At 51.2% G+C, this 18,992-nt stretch overlaps 1 protein-coding gene across 2 annotated transcripts; it reads right to left on the bottom strand.

Annotated features, from left to right (window-relative positions):
- Positions 1-1,327: 1,327 nt before the first annotated feature.
- On the bottom strand, positions 1,328-17,104 carry TSEN34 (tRNA splicing endonuclease subunit 34). 2 transcript variants are annotated; one of them, XM_075329278.1, is made up of 5 exons: positions 17,021-17,104; positions 15,299-15,564; positions 15,030-15,210; positions 12,484-12,774; positions 1,328-1,813 (listed from the first exon to the last, which is right to left on the bottom strand). In XM_075329278.1, exons 1-5 carry the CDS (start codon positions 17,058-17,060, stop codon positions 1,626-1,628), a joined length of 966 nt encoding a protein of 321 aa, XP_075185393.1. In that variant the 5' UTR covers positions 17,061-17,104; the 3' UTR covers positions 1,328-1,625. The 2 variants fall into 2 exon arrangements, with proteins under 2 accessions (XP_075185393.1, XP_075185394.1); XM_075329279.1 differs by having other exon boundaries at positions 12,484-12,765.
- Positions 17,105-18,992: the final 1,888 nt, after the last annotated feature.

Here is an 18,992-nt window from a genome sequence, read left to right as displayed (position 1 = left end):
GGCACCCGTCATAGAATGGATCCAGCACATGTTGAGGGCCATTTCCCGATTTTGCAAGATTTGAAAACTAGTGGTCATCAAGCTGTACTGTTATTTGACAGCTAATATGACATAATAGCTCCACTGACACTTCTTCCATTTTTATGAAAGCCCCAGTAATGTGACTGGGACAAGTTCTTGCATGTGCTGCGTAACTCTGCTGCACTAAATTATTTAGTGTTCGCTTTCCATTTTTGAAGCAATAATGTGCAGAGTTCATTGTAAATGGAGGGAGCAGGGGCAGCTGGGACGTCACCTATTGGGATTAGTGAATCCTGTGTTATCAGCTGTGGGTAGAGGTGAATCCTGTCTTTACTGATAAGGTGTCTGCTGAAAGGTAGCTTTTAAAAAAAGCCTCAGTGTCTAGTGTGAGAATTGCAACATTGTTAATTTCTTTTTTTTTTAATATAACAAGCATATTCTTTTTATACAATGTGTCCACCCATATCCTGTCCACCGCCATTAACTTGAGAACGGCGGCAGCTATAGGCATAGAAGTGGTGTCTAGGTATAGTAAAAGTAGCCAGGCGCTACGCAATGAAACCACCTATAGCACCACCTGGTGGAAAACAACGGAGTTAGCATTTTTATCTCGAAAACGGAACGAGATAGAGGAAAAAAAGTGAATTACAAAATTGTAGGGCATCATCAATTCAATACGAATCGACACCTTGCATACAGAAATGCTATGATATGAAACCCATGACCCCCCAAAACATTGAATGCTGGTCACGCATATGGCGCTCATTTAACTTTGATGCTCAAAGTGGCCCCCGTCAGCTGCAATGCACATCTGGACTCTGCACAGCATACTGTATCTTGCTGCACGCTGTGCAATATGGTAGGTGACACGTTTACACAAGCATCTGTGATACGTCGTCGTAGGTCCTGCAATGTTGGTGGAGGGGTCGCATACACCTGCTGTTTGATGTCACCTCACAGAAAGAAACCCAATGGGGTCAGGTCAGGTGAGCGTGGAGGCCACTCCACACAGCCACCATACCCAATGACTTGTAGGAAGGTCTCCATGAGGTATCGCTTCACGTCCGCAGCCTTGTAAGGTTTACACTTTCTAATCATAGCATTTCTGTATGCAAGGTGTCGATTGATGATGCCCTATAACTTTGTAATTCACTTTTTTTCTGTATCTCGTTCCGTTTTTGAGATAAAAATGCAGACTCTGTTGTTTTCCACCAGGTGGCGCTATAGGTGGTTTAATTGCGTAGCGCATGGATACTTTACTATACCTAGACAACACTTCTATGCCTATAGCTGCTGCCGTTCTCAAGTTAATGGCGGTGGACAGGATATGGGTGGACACACTGTATAACAAGCTTTAATTCTTTGCATTACACAGAAAAATAAACATGAGAAACGTCATGTTGGGTCGAGACGTTGCCATTGATTAGATATGGCGATATATCCATGGGACTTCTAGTTTCCCGCTGACAGATTCCTCAGATAAACCACAGGTTTTTTTTTTCAGAAGCGCCTTCGTCATTGCCTTCTGTCCAAACCAAGCATCCACCTGACAGCTTGGCTTTGGGATGTGGAGAACGTGCCCAGTCCAGTGGCTTGGTGTGGCCTCACTGCAGTCCTGCCCACTGTAGAGACGTGTACGTCACCCGTCCCTCGTGGTTGGCGGAGCACAGCAGAACGGTCTTCTTCACATTTGTGCCCAGGCGTCCCGCAGTGATGATGTCACTCAGCGCAATGTCCTCGTCTTCTGGAAGGCAGATAGCGATGTAATGTGCATGGAAGCGCATGGGATCTCCTGCAGACAAAACGTGCGCGTGGTTACACAAGGAGTCTATGATCCGCTACATCCATTCTAATCCTGCAGTCACAGCTACAAGGCCAGATAACCCGTGTGATACAATGTAACGCTCCCTGCTAGGATCCATAGGCAGACACCTCAAAAATTGTAAAAGCGTCACCCACCACTTTACATCCACAGGTGCCATTATGCAACCTTGCATCAGTGTGTGGGTGACACCGAGCCCAAGGTCACCACCAAGTGGGTCTCCAGAAGATGCCCTCCAGATCCTGGCTGAAGAAGTACCCAGAAGAGTGAATAGAAGCATCTGTATGTTCAGGTTTCTAAAGACACTGAATGGGTTAAAATAAATAAATAAATAAATTGGCCATTCTACAGGTATTTCCCGCTCTTAACCTCATAACGACGGCCGTACGACTTAAAGCGGCGGCAAAACAGGGTACTTATTCTGTTCCGCCGCTTTAAAGCAGCGGCCCGAAAAAACCCTGTAGCGCCCCCCAGCGACCGAAAATCTCGGGGGTTTCAGCTACCGGGGGTAGCTGAGACCCCCCAGATTATGAATCGGGGTGTTTTTTTTGGACCCCGATAATGCGATCGCCGGTATACACCTTATACCGACGGTCACATAAAAAAAAAAAAGAAATGGCCGGTAAAACTGATTTCTTTTTCATCTGACATGATCAAACATGTCAGATGAGAAAGAAATCTAAACCCCTAGTGCCCCCAAAGCCCCCGGTACCGGAGAGTCCCCCCCCACCCCTACCCCCCCTCCGGAGCAGTCAAAATGGCGCCGAAGCGCACAGAAAACTGCCGCCGGCGCATGCGACAGAAAGGTGTCCCCAGGTCCCGCTAGGTCACCCCCCGTCACCCCCCCCAGCCCCCGGTCTTACGTTACCTGTCTGGTGATCCGTCCCACGATCACGCCGCCTCCTTCTTGAATGCTGGCGGCGCATGCGCAGACAGCGGCTGTCAGCTGGATCCCTGCAAGCAGGGACACTGACGTCGCTGCTGCACAGGCTGCTCCACTGTGGACCGGGGGAGAGTGAGTGCAGTAATCTGCAGCCACACTCCTCACATGGAGAGACTGCTGTTCCAGAAAATGGGGGCTACATTCTGTGAGCGTGCCCCTCATATTCTGGAATGAGGTTACTGCAGGTCACTCTGCCCTAAGTTGGACCGGGGCAGTGTGAGTGCAGTATTCTCAGATTACTGCACCCACACTGCTCATGGAGAGCTTGCTCTTCCAGAAAATGGGGGATACGTTCCCTGAACGTGCCCCCCATATTCTAGAAGATCCAGAGTCAGCGTGGGACCTCCAAAATGGATTACAGCGACGGGAATTTCTTTATTTTCAATAAATTGGCGAAAGAGGAATGTTTCGGGGAGTGTTTTTTCAAATAAATTTTTTTTTTGTCTTTATTTTTTTCTATTACTGACTGGGTTCGTGATGTCGGGTATCTATTCAGATGCCGTGACATCACTAACCCCAGGCCTTGATGCCAGGTGACATTACAGCTGGTATCAACCCCATATATTACCCCGTCTGCCACCGCACCAGGGCGCGGGATGAGCTGGGGTGAAGCGCCAGGATTGGCGCATCTAATGGATGCGCCACTTCTGGGGCGGCTGCGGCCTGCTATTTTTAGGCTGGGAAGAGTCCAATAACCATGGCTCTTCCCACCCTGAGAATACCAGACCCCAGCTGTCCGCTTCACCTTGGCTGGTGATCTAATTTGGGGGGGACCCCAGGTTTTTTTGTTTTTTTTTTTAAAAAAACGCCTGGGGAGCCCTCCAAATTGATCACCAGACAAGGTGAAGCTGTCAGCTGTGGTTTGCAGGCTACAGCGGTCTGCTTTACCCTAGCTGGCTATCAAAAATAGGGGGGCCCCACGTCGTTTATTTTAATTATTAATTTTTTGGGGGGCTAAATACAAGGCTAGGCGCCCTTTAGTGCCACATGAAAAGGCACTAAAGGGCGCCAGCTTAGAATATGCAGGGGGTGGGACGTTATATATGTTTGACATCTATCCATTCATCCATTGTAGCATTTTAGGCTATGTGCCCACAATCAGGGTTTGCAGCGTTTTGGGCGCAGAGTGTTTTCCCTGTGTCCATAATGCTGCGTTGTGCAGTAGAAGCACAGTGGAAGGATTTTTAGAAATCCCATGCCTAATGTGCTTGCCCAATGTGCTTCTTTTCTCCGCAGCATACACTGACCTGTGGTGCAGCTTCCAGAGCCTCAGCATGTCAATTTATGCTGCAGAGACAAGAGTGTTCTCTGCAGGTAGCATAGAGCTCCACAGCAGCCTGAAACCAAATCGTGGGCATGGGCAGATGCGTTCTCCCGTGGACAACACTCGCATCTCTGCAGGAAGGCTGACACTGTGTACTAGACGCCATGTCGCTGGATCATGGCCACATAGCCTAAAAGTGAGACATTTGTTGCTACAGCAACATTTTTGTGAAGTACCTGTGGATTCAAAATGCTTACTATACTCCTGAATAAAATCCAGTTTCCAAAATGGGGTCACTTGTGGGGGGTTTCTGCTGTATAGGTACCCAAGGGGCCCTGCAAATGTGACATGGTGCCCGCAATTTATTTCAACTTTTCCAGAATTCAAATGGTGCTCCTTCCATTCCAAGCCCTCCTATTTATCCAAACAGAGGTTTTTGGCCACATGTGGGGTATCCCTGTGCTCATAAGACATTGGATAACAACCTGTTGGGTCCACGGTTTGTTGTTGTCTCTTGAAAAAGTAAGAAATTTGATGCTGAAGCAACATTTTTGTGAAAAAAATGAAAAGTTTCAATATGGCAACCTAAGCTTATCAAATTCTGAGAAGTACTCGTGGATTCAAACTGCTCACTATACACCTAGATAAAAGCCTTGAGGTGTCTTGTTTCCAGAATGGAGTCACTTGTGGGGGACCTCCACTGTTTAGGCACCTCAGGGGCTCTCCAAATGCAACCTGGCGTCCGCTATTCATTCCAGCCAATTTTGCAGTCAAATGGCACTCCTTCCCTTCCGAGCCCTGCTGTGCGCCCAAACAGTTGATTTCCACCACATATAAGGTATCGCCAAACTCAGGAGAAATTGCACAATAAATGTTATGCTGAATTTTTTCCTTTTACTCTTGTAAAAAAAAAAGCTACCTGGTTGAAATAACAATTTTGTGGTAAAATTTTATTTTTTTTTTTCATGGCTCAACGTTATAAAATTCTGTGAAGCACCTGAGGGTTCAGGGTACTCACCAAACATCTGGATAAATTCCTTGAGGGGCCTAGTTTCCAAAATGGGGTCACTTGTGCGGGGTTTCTGCTGTTTAGGTACCTTAGGGGTCCTCCAAATGTGACATGGTGCCCGCAATCTTTTTCAGCCAAATTTCCTTTCCAAAATTCAAATATTGCTCCTTTCGTTCCAAGCCCTCCAATTTGTCCAAACAAAGGTTTCAGACCACATGTGAGGTATCACCGCGCTTATAAAAAAGTGGTTAACAAACCTTGAGGTCAAATTTTTGGAATTACCTCCTGAAAATGTGAGAAAATTGATGCTAAAGCAACATTTGTGAGAAAATTATTAAAATTTTCAATATGACAACGTAACGTTAACAAAATCTGTGAAGTACCTGTGGATCTAAAATGCTCACTATACCCCTAGATAGAAGCCTTGAGGGGTCTAGTTTCCAAAATGGTGTCACTTGTGAGGGGTTTCTTCTGTTTAGGTACCTTAGCGGACCTGTAAATGCAACATGGTGCCCGCAATCTATTTCAGCCAAATTTGCTTCCCAAAATTCAAATATTGCTCCTTCTGTTCCGAGCCCTCCCATTTGTCCAAACAGAGGTTTCTGACCACATGTGGGGTATCGGCGCGCTCATAAGAAAGTGGGGAACAAGTTTTGGGGTCCATTTTGTTGTGTTATTTCTTCTAAAAGTGAATAAATTTGGGTTAGAGCAACATTTTTAGGTAAAATTTAATTTTTGCTTTTTTTCATTCCACATTGCTTTTGTTCATGTGAAGCACCTGAAGGGTTAATAAACTTCTTGAATGTGGTTTTGAGTACTTTGGGGGGTGCAGTTTTTAGAATGGTGTCACTTTTGGGTATTTTCTGTCATCTAGGCCTATCGAAGTCACTTCAAATGTGATGTGGTCCCTAAAAAAATGGTTTTGTAAATTTTGATGTAAAAATGAGAAATCGCTGATAAACTTTGAACTCCTCTAACTTCCTAAAAAAAAAAAAAAATTTGTTTCCAAAATTGTGCTGATGTAAAGTAGACAAGTGGGAAATGTTATTTATTAACTATTTTGTGTCACAGAAATCTCTGGTTTAACGGTATACAAATTCAAAAGTTGAAAATTGCTAAATTTTCAAAATTTTTGCCAATATTCAATTTTTTTCATAAATAAACGCAAAAAATATTGTCCTAAATTTGGTACTAACATGAAGTCCAATATGTGACGAAAAAACAATCTCAGAATCACCAGGATCCGTTGAAGCGTTCCAGAGTTATAACCTCATGAAGTGACACTGGTCAGAAGTGCAAAATTTGGTCTGGTCATTAAGATGAAAATTAGCTCCGTCACTAAGGGGTTAAAACATAACCAGCATTTTAAATTATTTAAGAAAGCAATAGTACACATGAAAATAAGCATCTCCATAATATATCTTACCAGAGAAATCTGCTTCTTTCTCTGCCACAATGGATCAATCCTTATCATAAATAATTCTGAGGTAAAACCAGTAAAGACATTTCCATCACAGAGATAGGACATGGCAGTTGGTGCTGATGAGATTCTATGGAGAGGGGGTCGGGAGAGGGGGAGGTCGCGAGAGGGGGGGTGTGGTCACGAGAGGGGGAGGGGGGGGTCACGAGAGGGGGAGGGTTGCGATGGGGAGGGTCGCGAGAGGGGGAGGTCGCGAGAGGGGGGGGAGGGTTGCGATGGGGAGCGAGAATGGCCGAGGGAGGGGCCAAGAAAAGGTCCGAGGGGAAGGAGCGAGGGTCCGAGGGGGAAGAGCGAGGGTCCGAGGGGGAAGAGCGAGGGTCCGAGGGGGAAGAGCGAGGGTCCGAGGGGGGAAGAGCGAGGGTCCGAGGGGGGAAGAGCGAGGGTCCGAGGGGGAAGAGCGAGGGTCCGAGCTCTGCAACCTGCTCCCTCTTCTATCTACATAGACACTCATCAGCACCGACTGCCATCTCCTATCTCAGTAATGAGAAAGGCTTCACTGAACACAGACTTTACCTCAGAATTTTGATAATGACTAGAGTTGATCGGACGGCCAATAATCCGGGACCGGCGGATCACTGCCAGATTTAAATAAAAGTCCGATCCGCTCCGGAATCCGGTGCCCTTATAAGTCAATGGGGACCGGAATCTGGAGGTTAAAAACGTTTGTGGAGGGGCTAGGAGCGAGCACGGCATACTCACCGAGGCACTGTCATGGCGGCACACTCCTTCCGGGTCACGCTGTTAGCTTCCGGAGCCGGCAATTCAATAATCATCATTTTCCCCGCCCACTGGCGCATGTTGGTTGCAGCTAGACGCGCCCCCACCCTGAGTGGCAGCGTGTCAGCTAACTGCAACCAATCACAGGCACCAGGACGGCCGGTGGGCGGGGAAAGCAGTACAGTCTGTCGGTCAGTACACGGTGTTTAAAATAAACACTTGGCAGCACAGTTAGCGCGCGGCTGCAGCCCCAGCTGTCGCGCTGTATCTGTGCTCTGTATCCAGTGGCCAGAGTCACACGTGCGAGGCTTTGCCGGGTGCTGCCATGGCAGACTCGCATGAGCCCCTCGCATGTGTGATTCTAATTTTCATCCCCAGCCAAGATAACGCCAGCTGAGGGCTGGTATATCCTCAGCCCGCAGCCGCCCGGTATTGCCGCATCTATTAGATGTGACAATACCGGTGTACGATACCGGCTCATCCCGCAGGCATGATGCGGTGCCAGTTGGGGTAATAGCAGGGGTTAATAGTGGCACACAGCTGCTGCTAAACCCTAGGTTGTGATGGCACAGGCGTCTATCAGATACCTGCATCTCACTAACCTGTAAGTGACAGTAAAACAACACAGATACAGAGAACAATCCTTTATTTGAAATAAAGTACAAAACTCACCCTGCTTCACCTCTTTATTAAGCCCAAACATCCTGCAGCTCCGACGTAATCCACAGGGGAAGTCCCATGCCGACACATCCAGCACTGCTACATATCAGAGCGAGCAGCCATAGAGAAGACTGCCCGCTCTGAGTGCAGCCTATTACTGAGCCGCGATAAGCGATGACCGCGGCAGAGACTGTCACTGGCCGGGGGGGCACGTCAGCCAGGACCAATCACAGCTGAGAGGACAGCCGGTGGGCGGGGAAAACACGGAAAGCTTGGAGATTTTTGGAGAGTTTCTGATCAAATAAAACCTCACTTTGAACACATCCTTAGGCTAGTTTCACACTTGCGTTGAACGGCATCCGTTGCATTGCGTTGTGTGACGGATGCAACGGATGCGTTGCATATAATGGCGCAACGGATTGTAAAAAACAACGGAAAGCTTTTTTTTTTTCTTCTTGACAGTTTTACCGGCAGCAGACTATTGTGAACGATCAACTGATCACCCGGCGTCCGGGCGCTCAGCTGAGAGCTCTCACATGCTGGCTGCCGGGCGCTCAGCTGAGAGCTCTCACATGCCGTCTGCCGGGCGCTCAGCTGAGAGCTCTCACATGCCGGCTGCCAGGCGCTCAGCTGAGAGCTCTCACATGCCGGCTGCCGGGCGCTCAGCTGAGAGCTCTCACATGCCGGCTGCTCAGCTGAGAGCTCTCACATGCCGGCTGCTCAGCTGAGAGCTCTCACATGCCGGCTGCCGGGCGCTCAGCTGAGAGCTCTCACATGCCGGCTGCCAGGCGCTCAGTTGAGAGCTCTCACATGCCGGGCGCTCAGCTGAGAGCTCTCACATGCCGGCTGCTCAGCTGAGAGCTCTCACATGCCGGCTGCTCAGCTGAGAGCTCTCACATGCCGGCTGCTCAGCTGAGAGCTCTCACATGCCGGCTGCCGGGCGCTCAGCTGAGAGCTCTCACATGCCGGCTGCTCAGCTGAGAGCTCTCACATGTCGGCTGCCGGGCGCTCAGCTGAGAGCTCTCACATGCCGGCGGCCGGGCGCTCAGCTGAGAGCTCTCACATGCCGTCTGCCGGGCGCTCAGCTGAGAGCTCTCACATGCCGGCTGCCGGGCGCTCAGCTGAGAGCTCTCACATGCCGGCTGCCGGGCGCTCAGCTGAGAGCTCTCACATGCCGGCTGCTCAGCTGAGAGCTCTCACATGCCGGCTGCCGGGCGCTCAGCTGAGAGCTCTCACATGCCGGCTGCCGGGCGCTCAGCTGAGAGCTCTCACATGCCGGCTGCCGGGCGCTCAGTTGAGAGCTCTCACATGCCGGGCGCTCAGCTGAGAGCTCTGACATGCCGGCTGCTCAGCTGAGAGCTCTCACATGCGGGCTGCCGGGCGCTCAGCTGAGCGCTCTCACATGCCGGCTGCTCAGCTGAGCGCTCTCACATGCCGGCTGCTCAGCTGAGCGCTCTCACATGCCGGCTGCTCAGCTGAGCGCTCTCACATGCCGGCTGCTCAGCTGAGCGCTCTCACATGCCGGCTGCTCAGCTGAGCGCTCTCACATGCCGGCTGCTCAGCTGAGCGCTCTCACATGCCGGCTGCTCAGCTGAGCGCTCTCACATGCCGGCTGCTCAGCTGAGCGCTCTCACATGCCGGCTGCTCAGCTGAGCGCTCTCACATGCCGGCTGCTCAGCTGAGCGCTCTCACATGCCGGCTGCTCAGCTGAGCGCTCTCACATGCCGGCGGCCGGGCGCTGAGAGCTCTCACATGCCGGCGGCCGGGCGCTGAGAGCTCTCACATGCCGGCGGCCGGGCGCTGAGAGCTCTCACATGCCGGCTGCTCAGCTGATCGCTCTCACATGCCGGCTGCCAGGCGCTCAGCTGAGCGCTCTCATATGCCGGCTGTGCCGGGCGCTCAGCTGAGAGCTCTCACATGCCGGCTGCTCAGCTGAGCACTCTCACATGCCGGCTGCTCAGCTGAAAGCTCTCACATGCCGGCGGCCGGGCGCTGAGAGCTCTCACATGCCGGTGGCCGGGCGCTCAGCTGAGAGCTCTCACATGCCAGCTGCCGGCCGCTCATCTTAGAGCTCTCACATGCCAGCTGCCGGCCGCTCATCTTAGAGCTCTCACATGCCGGCGGCCGGGCGCTCAGCTGATCGCTCTCACATGCCGGCGGCCGGGCGCTCAGCTGATCGCTCTCACATGCCGGCGGCCGGGGCGCTCAGCTGATCGCTCTCACATGCCGGCGGCCGGGGCGCTCAGCTGATCGCTCTCACATGCCGGCGGCCGGGCGCTCAGCTGATCGCTCTCACATGCCGGCGGCCGGGCGCTCAGCTGATCGCTCTCACATGCCGGCGGCCGGGCGCTCAGCTGATCGCTCTCACATGCCGGCGGCCGGGCGCTCAGCTGATCGCTCTCACATGCCGGCGGCCGGGCGCTCAGCTGATCGCTCTCACATGCCGGCGGCCGGGCGCTCAGCTGATCGCTCTCACATGCCGGCGGCCGGGCGCTCAGCTGATCGCTCTCACATGCCGGCGGCCGGGCGCTCAGCTGATCGCTCTCACATGCCGGCGGCCGGGCGCTCAGCTGATCGCTCTCACATGCCGGCGGCCGGGCGCTCAGCTGAGAGCTCTCACATGCCGGCGGCCGGGCGCTCAGCTGATCGCTCTCACATGCCGGCGGCCGGGCGCTCAGCTGATCGCTCTCACATGTCGGCGGCCGGGCGCTCAGCTGAGAGCTCTCACATGCCGGCGGCCGGGCGCTCAGCTGAGAGCTCTCACATGCCGGCGGCCGGGCGCTCAGCTGAGAGCTCTCACATGTCGGTGGCCAGCGCTCAGCTGAACGTTCGGCCACCTAGAGACAAAATAAAGTTTGTGATAAAAAAAAAAAGAAAAAAAGATGAGCATGCGCAGTGAAAAATAGAGGATTCCGCCACTGAAAAACGTTACATGCTGCGTTCCTTCCGCCCGGCGGACGCAACGCAGCGTCGGCCAGCGGAAGCAACGCAGGTACTTTTGGCACAATCAGTCATCCATACAAGTCTATGGGAAACAGCGGAATCCGTTAACGGATTCCGCTGTTTTCCAAAAGGGCGGATTGTGACGGAAGGAAAAAAAAAGCAAGTGTGAAAGTACCCTTAGACGAGACCTGCACAACATGCGGCTGCTCGGAGGCCGGGTAGAAGACTGGTCCCTCCTTGCGGTCTTTGACCTTCCTTGCGCCTGCGCATTATAGTACTTAGCTCTGTCCTTAGCAGGGCAGGTCAAAGTGCGCATGTGCAGGAGCATCATAAAGGCCTCTGTGGATGAGGTAGGACACATTATGCACATGGGGCTGGGAAAGAGGACAGCAATGGACGGAAGAGAGCAGGCTCCGGATCCAAGAACACCACAAAAACAGGAATTACATTTTCCCCAAAAATATTACAGAAAAATTCACAGTAACAAAAGTCCCCCAATGTTTACCTAGGAACAAATGCACTCACAGGATGCAGCAAAACTACCGTAATTAATAAGAATGGAAGCAACAGGTGCAAAACACTAATGGAGCCGCCACTCAAACGCTGCCACTCCATGGAGGGGGTGATTGCTTAGTATTAAAATTGTACACAAATGGCTTGTAAAGGGCACCAGGCTGTGCGTGCGCAGATGAGAATTTGAGCCAAGAGCTCCATCTGCACACGCACCGACTCCGGGCGGCATTTTTTGAAGTCCTCACCCCCTGCACAACCGCCCCAGTACAGGCCGCCGCAGGCCCTGCACAGCCGCCCCAGCACCGGCCGCCGCAGGCCCCACACAACCGCCCCAGCACTGGCCGCCGCAGGCCCCGCACAGCCGCCCAAGCACTGGCCGCCGCAGGCCCCGCACAGCCGCCCCAGCACCGACCGCCGCAGGCCCCACACAGCCACCCCAGCACTGGCCGCCGCAGGCCCCATACAGCCGTCCAAGCACCAGCCGCCGCAGGCCCCGCACAGCCGCCACAGACCCCGCACAGCCGCCGCTGCAGCACCAGCCCAGTCAGCCCATTGATCTCCCAGCAGTGGACTTAAGGAAAACAGCGCCTAGAGGTGGTGCTTGCGCAGATGAGATCTTGGCTTGCCATTGAGCTCCAAGCACCATTTCTTTGAAGCCCTGACTGCTCACAGCCCGAGCCCCAGCATGGCTGCCCCAGCACTAGCATGGTTGCCCCAGCCTCCGCCGCAGCACAACCTACAGTTTCTGGGACACCCATTGCCCCTGACTCCTGTGACTCCCCCTCCGGTAAGACACCACCGGATTGTACCCCATATTTTTTTTTCACCTTTTTTGCTCTGAATTTGGGGTGCGTCTTATAAACCAAAAAATACGGTACCTTGGCATTTAAATGGTTAACTGCTGCGTCTAAGCGCACTCCGGTCACTGCAGTTACAGGCGGATGACAGCTATGTAACACAGCCATCATCCCCATATAAAGCCAGCTAAGATCCTTATTCACGCCATAGCCTACTGCGATGTGACGGGAATGTACATCATTGGTTGTTAGGACGTTAAACGCTAAAAAGTAGACAAGTAACAAAGAATATAGTACTGAGAGGAATCGGATACCTGGATAAACAAGAAAGTCTCCTCCAAACTTGCCACCATTGGTGAGGTAGTAGCCCTTCTGCCAAAGATCCCGGAAAACCTTATAGCGTGCTTCATGACTCTTTTGGCCAGCGTATGGCCATTGTGGGGAGGCCTCCTGTATATCCACCTCTTCTTCATCACCAGGACGCAGCTGAGCAGTAGGAATCTGCACCATCATGGCTTCCTTCGGAAAGTGGAAGGTCTCTTCTAGATTTAGCAGCTCTTTGATAGGAGCCGGAGAGGACGACTCCATTGCTTCTTCTGTAATCACTATAGACAGGATTGTACACTGAAGGGATTTTCCTATAAATTTTTGCTCCCGACCAATCAGTACACCGCGGATCTTGATCCCCCATTCCGCCTCACTACATCCATGATGAAGCACACAGGAACGCTGCCGCTCCATTAAGGTCTCATGGACCCACTGAGATAACTGAGCGGTGGACTCTCATCTACACTCAATCCTGAGGAAGGGACCCTCATTCTGAGGATTGGTGGTGACACGGCCTCCACCGCGTGACTATTTGTCACCAATGCTGGGGAAGGGTGATACTTGACAGTTATGGAGATTAAAAAAAAAAAAAAAAAAAGATGTAACTTCCACCCTCCATCTCTCTGCACACACAAATAGTGGCTGTGATACTCAGGTGGTTTTCTATGGAACACCCCTCAAAAAAAAAATTAAAAATGTGTGAGGCAATTGTCTAGAGCAAGTTTCCAAACTTCATTTCTCCGATTAGTGATGAACATGTGTTTCTAAATCAAATTAAGTTTGATTTGGAGACATTGTACTTTAAAATGTCTTTATGGCTCTGTTCACATGTAGTTATTGCCATTTTTGGGATGATAAAAAACAGCTATTCATTTAAAAGGGGATGGAGATATCCTAAAACGTCTTCCTGTTTTGTCTTTTCAGCCTCGTATACGCTCTTCAACTGGATAAATAAAACAACCGGATGCTTTCTTCACATTGAAGTTTATGGGACCCAGATCATAATGGATGGTGATTAGTGATGAGCGAGCACGACAATGCTCAGCACTGGTAACAAGCAATCGGACGCTCGTGACTCATGCGCCAGAGTAGAATAGAAGTCAATGAGAAACTTGAGCATTTTTCTGGAAAATTGATTGAGTTCCCCGTTGACTTCTATTATACTTGGTACTCCAGTCACGCCCATCCGAGCATCCGACTGCTTGTTACCAGTACCGAGCACTAGAGCACGGCGGCGCTCGCCCTCATCACTTGTACCAAGCACGGCGGCCACCGCCCTCATCACTAGTATCGAGCACGGCGGCCACCGCCCTCATCACTAGTACCGAGCACAGCAGCGCTCGCCCTCATCACTAGTACCGAGCACAGCGGCCACCGCCCTCATCACTAGTACCGAGCACGGCGGCCACCGCCCTCATCACTAGTACCGAGCACGGCGGCCACCGCCCTCATCACTAGTACCGAGCACGACGGCCACCGCCCTCATCACTAGTACCGAGCACGGCGGCGCTCGCCCTCATCACTAGTACCGAGCACGGCGGCGCTCGCCCTCATCACTAGTACCGAGGACGGCGGCGCTCGCCCTCATCACTAGTACCGAGGACGGCGGCGCTCGCCCTCATCACTAGTACCGAGGACGGCGGCGCTCGCCCTCATCACTAGTACCGAGGACGGCGGCGCTCGCCGTCATCACTAGTACCGAGGACGGCGGCGCTCGCCCTCATCACTAGTACCGAGCACGGCGGCCACCGCCCTCATCACTAGTACCCAGCACGGCGGCCACTGCCCTCATCACTAGTACCGAGCACGACGGCCACCGCCCTCATCACTAGTACCAAGCACCCAAGCATAGTAGTGCCTGCTCATCACTAATGGTCATCTGTTCTGTTAGATCCATTTTTTTATAGCACTGCTCATACCAAGAACAACTGTAATTGTGTAGAGACATAATGGATCTTTTAGGCTGGGGCCACATATGCGATGCACTCGCGGTAATGCTTGACACTCATCTCCCACTGTGATGCCATCCTGCGATTGGAGCACAGCTGCAGAGGAGAAGGAGGGATTAATCTCCCTATCTCCTCCATTGTCAGCTAATGCGTATATCGCACTGCACTCCACTGTAATGCGAGTGGTGCAATGCGATGTTTCTCTCGCACCCATAGACTTGTATGGGTGCCAGTGAAAACGAATCAGATTCCACCCGCAGCATACTGCACTGAAATTGCACATGGGAGCGGCTCCATAGAGTAATATTGGTCTGAATGGAATGAAAAATGGAAACCAAAGTGTAAGTCACATTTTACTTTATTTGTAATGGATCTAGTTTATTAAACACTGGATCAGTTACAAATAAACAGATGACAAGACGACATGTGAACAGAGCCTTACCTGGCATCACAGACATTAAAAGGATTTTCCTCTACAGGACCCCGGCAATAGAAAACTATCTACAACTACTGAAGTTTGGGCATAGATGCCACTAATAACGGGCATTATCCGGGCAGATATTGGTCCTATTGCCCCCACATACCTTCCTGCTGACCTCGATGTCTTTTCCTCTTGCTTCTCCCTTCTGCGATCCGCTCTGACAAGCTTTCCAGGGTGCGCTTCTTGTCCTGTAAGGCCAGCTTCCACTGCTCTGCATAGCTCTGATCCAGAAACTGTGCATAGGTCTCCTTCTCATCTGCATCAGCTGACACCTCAGCTTCACCCTGTAAACGACCCCATAACTTTAGAGACCGCCATTTATGGTCTATATTAATCACCGCAACACAATTCCAGGTAGACCGTTATACGCACCACAGAGGATCCATCACATTCGGAGGATTCTTGCTCCGCCAGGCGATGGTGCACTAGTCTCGCGGCCCCATTTTCCACCAGTAGCCGGGCTTCTTCAGGCAGGAGTTGTACTGGGAGGCCGAGCCGCGTGTTCTGTCTTGGTTTTCTCACCAGCGCCCCCACCAGGTTTCCTACTAGGGCGTGCTCCTCCCGAATCCGGCGAGCGTCCTCCGCTGTCCATACCAAGGCTTTTCCTTGCTGAAGATGGATTAGGATCCGAGGACGTTCTGTGCAATAATCAGACATTAGGTGGTCGGTCATTGTGTGCGTCTCTAACCGAAGCCCTGTGATCCGAGTGTGCGGGTGTACGGAGGATGTGTACATGATATTCTTTAGCCTGTAAGGCTACTTTCACACTTGCGTTGGACGGGATCCGTAGCATTGCGTTGTGTGACGGATGCAATGGGTGCGTTGCATATATTGGCACAACGGATGCTACAGATCGTACAAAATAACGCAATCCGCTATAGGTTTTTTTTTCCTTGACTTTACACATCTGAGCATGCGCAGTTGTGTAAAGACGGTTGCGTTAACGGAATCCGCCACCATAGGCGTCCATTATAAAAACAACGGACGCCAACGGATTCCTGCAGGTTGCGTTTTTTTGACACTCCGCCAAGCACAGAAAAACGCTACATGCAGCGTTCCATCCGCCCGACGGTCACTGACGGTCAGCGACAAAACAACTGATGCACCACGGGGCGGATGCAATGCAAGGCCATCCGTTGCTATCCGTAGCTAATAGAAGTCTATGAGGAATATAACGGATTCCTGCAACGGTTACCGTAATTCCTCAAGGCTGCGGATAGCAACGGAAGCCGTCCAACACAAGTGTGAAAGTAGCCTAAGCTGCAGAATTACTCCGGCATATGTTGCGGTCAGAGTCTTCCCGCCATATCCTTGAACAATCCCTTGATCTTGCAAGCAAAAAGCCGTCTCACTTGATAGACTACAGGGGGGCTTCAGTTTTGCAGCTGTAATAGTGGATCCATCACATCAATAACGCTGCAGACAATCAATCTCAGTGGCTCTGCAGATGTAGAGCTCACTGAACAGCTGCAGCACTGGCGATAGCAGACACAGATAAGAGCTGGACCAGGGGATGGTGGGAAAAGCACGTGCTTATTATTATTACTACTGAGGAACACTATACGAAAAAGCTTTTTGAAAAGTGGACAACCCCTTTAAGTGATTGTGCAGGGAAACAGTGGAAAGAATCCAGTGGCACAAAGCTGCTCCAGATCAGAGCCGCGACATGATGGCTGCGGTGACACCGCAGAAGCTGCAGGCCACAGAAATAACACTGTCCAAACTTTTATTTTACAGCTTAGTTGTACAATATCACAATTAATGATTATTATAGGTAAAAACCAACTTATCCTATTACAAAGCCTCTTGTTTTCAAGAAAATAATGATTTGTTTGCTACTTGTTGCCTAGGTTACCGACCACCTATGGGCATGGTGATCCGGGTACATCTGTTGCTGCACTGTGATCAGGCACCAGAGGTCCCTCCACCCCTCTGAGCACATATAGGCTCAGCCTCATCACCACCAGCCTGGGGTGTATCCCCCAAATCTGACCCTGAGCAGCAACCCAGCACAGCCTCTGACCATGCATCTCACACATGCGCAGTAATGTAAATCGCGCTCGGCTGCCAGCACTGACGCCGGCTGAACCGTACCTTCCGCGTCCTCCGCCTGTGTGCGGCGCTCCATGTGCATGCTGTGGTGGCTCCTCCCTCCCTCTGCAGTCACTGCCGCTACTGGAGGGGATCAGCACGTGATCTATGCAAGAGCGTGGTTGTGGGCGGGGCTACTGAGCTGCGTACACATTGGGAGTGGGAACATAATGGACACGCCCCTCGTCACTGACACACTGAGGGGGAGGAGCTATGCTGCTGCAGTGAGGGAGGACACGTGACCGCTCAGTGCCGGCCGGTGCAGGCTGTGGTGCTGATGCCGGCGGTGTCCTGCGGGCGGGGAGCAGCTACAAGTAAAGGCGCCCAGTGCAGTTATCAATGGCGCAGGGAGGAGGCACAAATGTCTCATGTTTACCAAAAACCTGAGGTAAACAGGAAACCGTAATGCAGGGCGCCACAATGGTTACACGTGACAAAAACAGTGGTGCACCTGTTATTAGCCTCCGCATAGAAGCTTCTAGAGAAAGAAAAAGCGCCAAAACCGCTCAGAGCATGAAGTTTTCAGAAAATCACATGCACTTTGCTTGCACAGTTATCAGGCTGTGTGCACACATTGCTGTTTTGCTGCTTTTTGAATCAATATTGCAAGGAAAAAGGCATCTGAGCAATGTCTATGAGAAGCTGCACACGCTGCTTCTTTTTTCCCTTGCAGATCTTGTTGCTGAAAAAAGAAGCAGCATGTGAATTGATTCCTGCGGTTTTTCCTGTGTCTGATATACTCCACTGCAGGGCTTGATCACTCCTGTGGATTATAAGGCTATGTGCCTACGGGACAATGTACCCGCAGATTTTGCTGCGGAAAACTTGCAGATTTATCTGGATTTTCCATATAAATCCGCAGGTTTACGCAAGTACAGACACTCCCCATGTTATCCTATTTTATTTTTATTATGGGATTTGGGGACTGCTTTATCAATGCTGCGTTATGTGCGGCTGCGGGAAATGTTGCGGATTTCCCGCAGCCGCACGTAACTGCATGTCAGTTATTCATGCGGAAATATCTGCAGATATCCTGCCTTTCTACTTTGGAGATAGAGGGTGGGACGTCCGCAGGTATTTCACACAAATGCCACACTTGTTTCACAGGTTTACCACAACAATTTTGCTCGAATTCAACAGTAATAGCTGCGTATTCCGGGGAGCAGCTGCGTGAAACCTGCGGAAATACCTGCGGCAAAACCGCCGGGACGTTGTCCCGTGGGCACATAGCCTAACTGTAAGGCTATGTTCGCACGTAGCGTTCTGTCCCTGCAGAAATTTCTGCAGCAATTTGAACAGCACACGTGCGCTTCAAATCGCTGCAGAAAGAGTCCGTAATGAAAAAAAAAAAAAAGCCGATTTCATGCGCTCTGAGTGCAGCCCCTCCCATAGACAGAGCGGGGGCTGCAAACAGAGCGCACGGCATAAGTGACATGTCACTTTTTAGAACGCGCGCTTCGGGCAGTAGCTGAAGCGCTGCGCTCTAATACGCCACGTGCGCACGTCTCCTGCACAATCTCCATAGATTATGCTGGGGACGACGGACGCATGGAGTTATGCTGCAGTGCAGATCGCAGCGTAACTGCATGCAAATACGCAACGTGCGCACATAGCCTAAGTGCTGGACTCACACTCTGGCATGGTGTGTGAGGCTCTCCATAGCTCAGTAACCTGAGGTTAGGTCCTTGTGATCGCATTACAGGGACCCGATTGCTAGAGACAGGTAAGGCTACTTTCACACATCAGTTTTCTGTATTCAGGTACAGTCCTTTTTTTTTTCGTATCCAACGTTTCCGTTTTTTTCGTACAAAACGGACCCACCGGATCCGTTTTTTTCCGGATCCGTCCTAACGGATCCGATTAAAAACGGATCCGGTGGTTCCGTTTTGCATCCGTTTTGCATCCGTTTTGTCCGTTTTTTTACGGATCCGTTTTTTAAACACTAAACAAACAATTAACGCGTTCCGTATTCTGA

Source organism: Anomaloglossus baeobatrachus, chromosome 11, assembly GCF_048569485.1.
Source record: "Anomaloglossus baeobatrachus isolate aAnoBae1 chromosome 11, aAnoBae1.hap1, whole genome shotgun sequence".
Classification (NCBI taxonomy): Eukaryota; Metazoa; Chordata; class Amphibia; order Anura; family Aromobatidae; genus Anomaloglossus; species Anomaloglossus baeobatrachus.
Note: the sequence above shows the minus strand (reverse complement) of the source record. Positions and strands in the feature narration are given on the sequence as shown.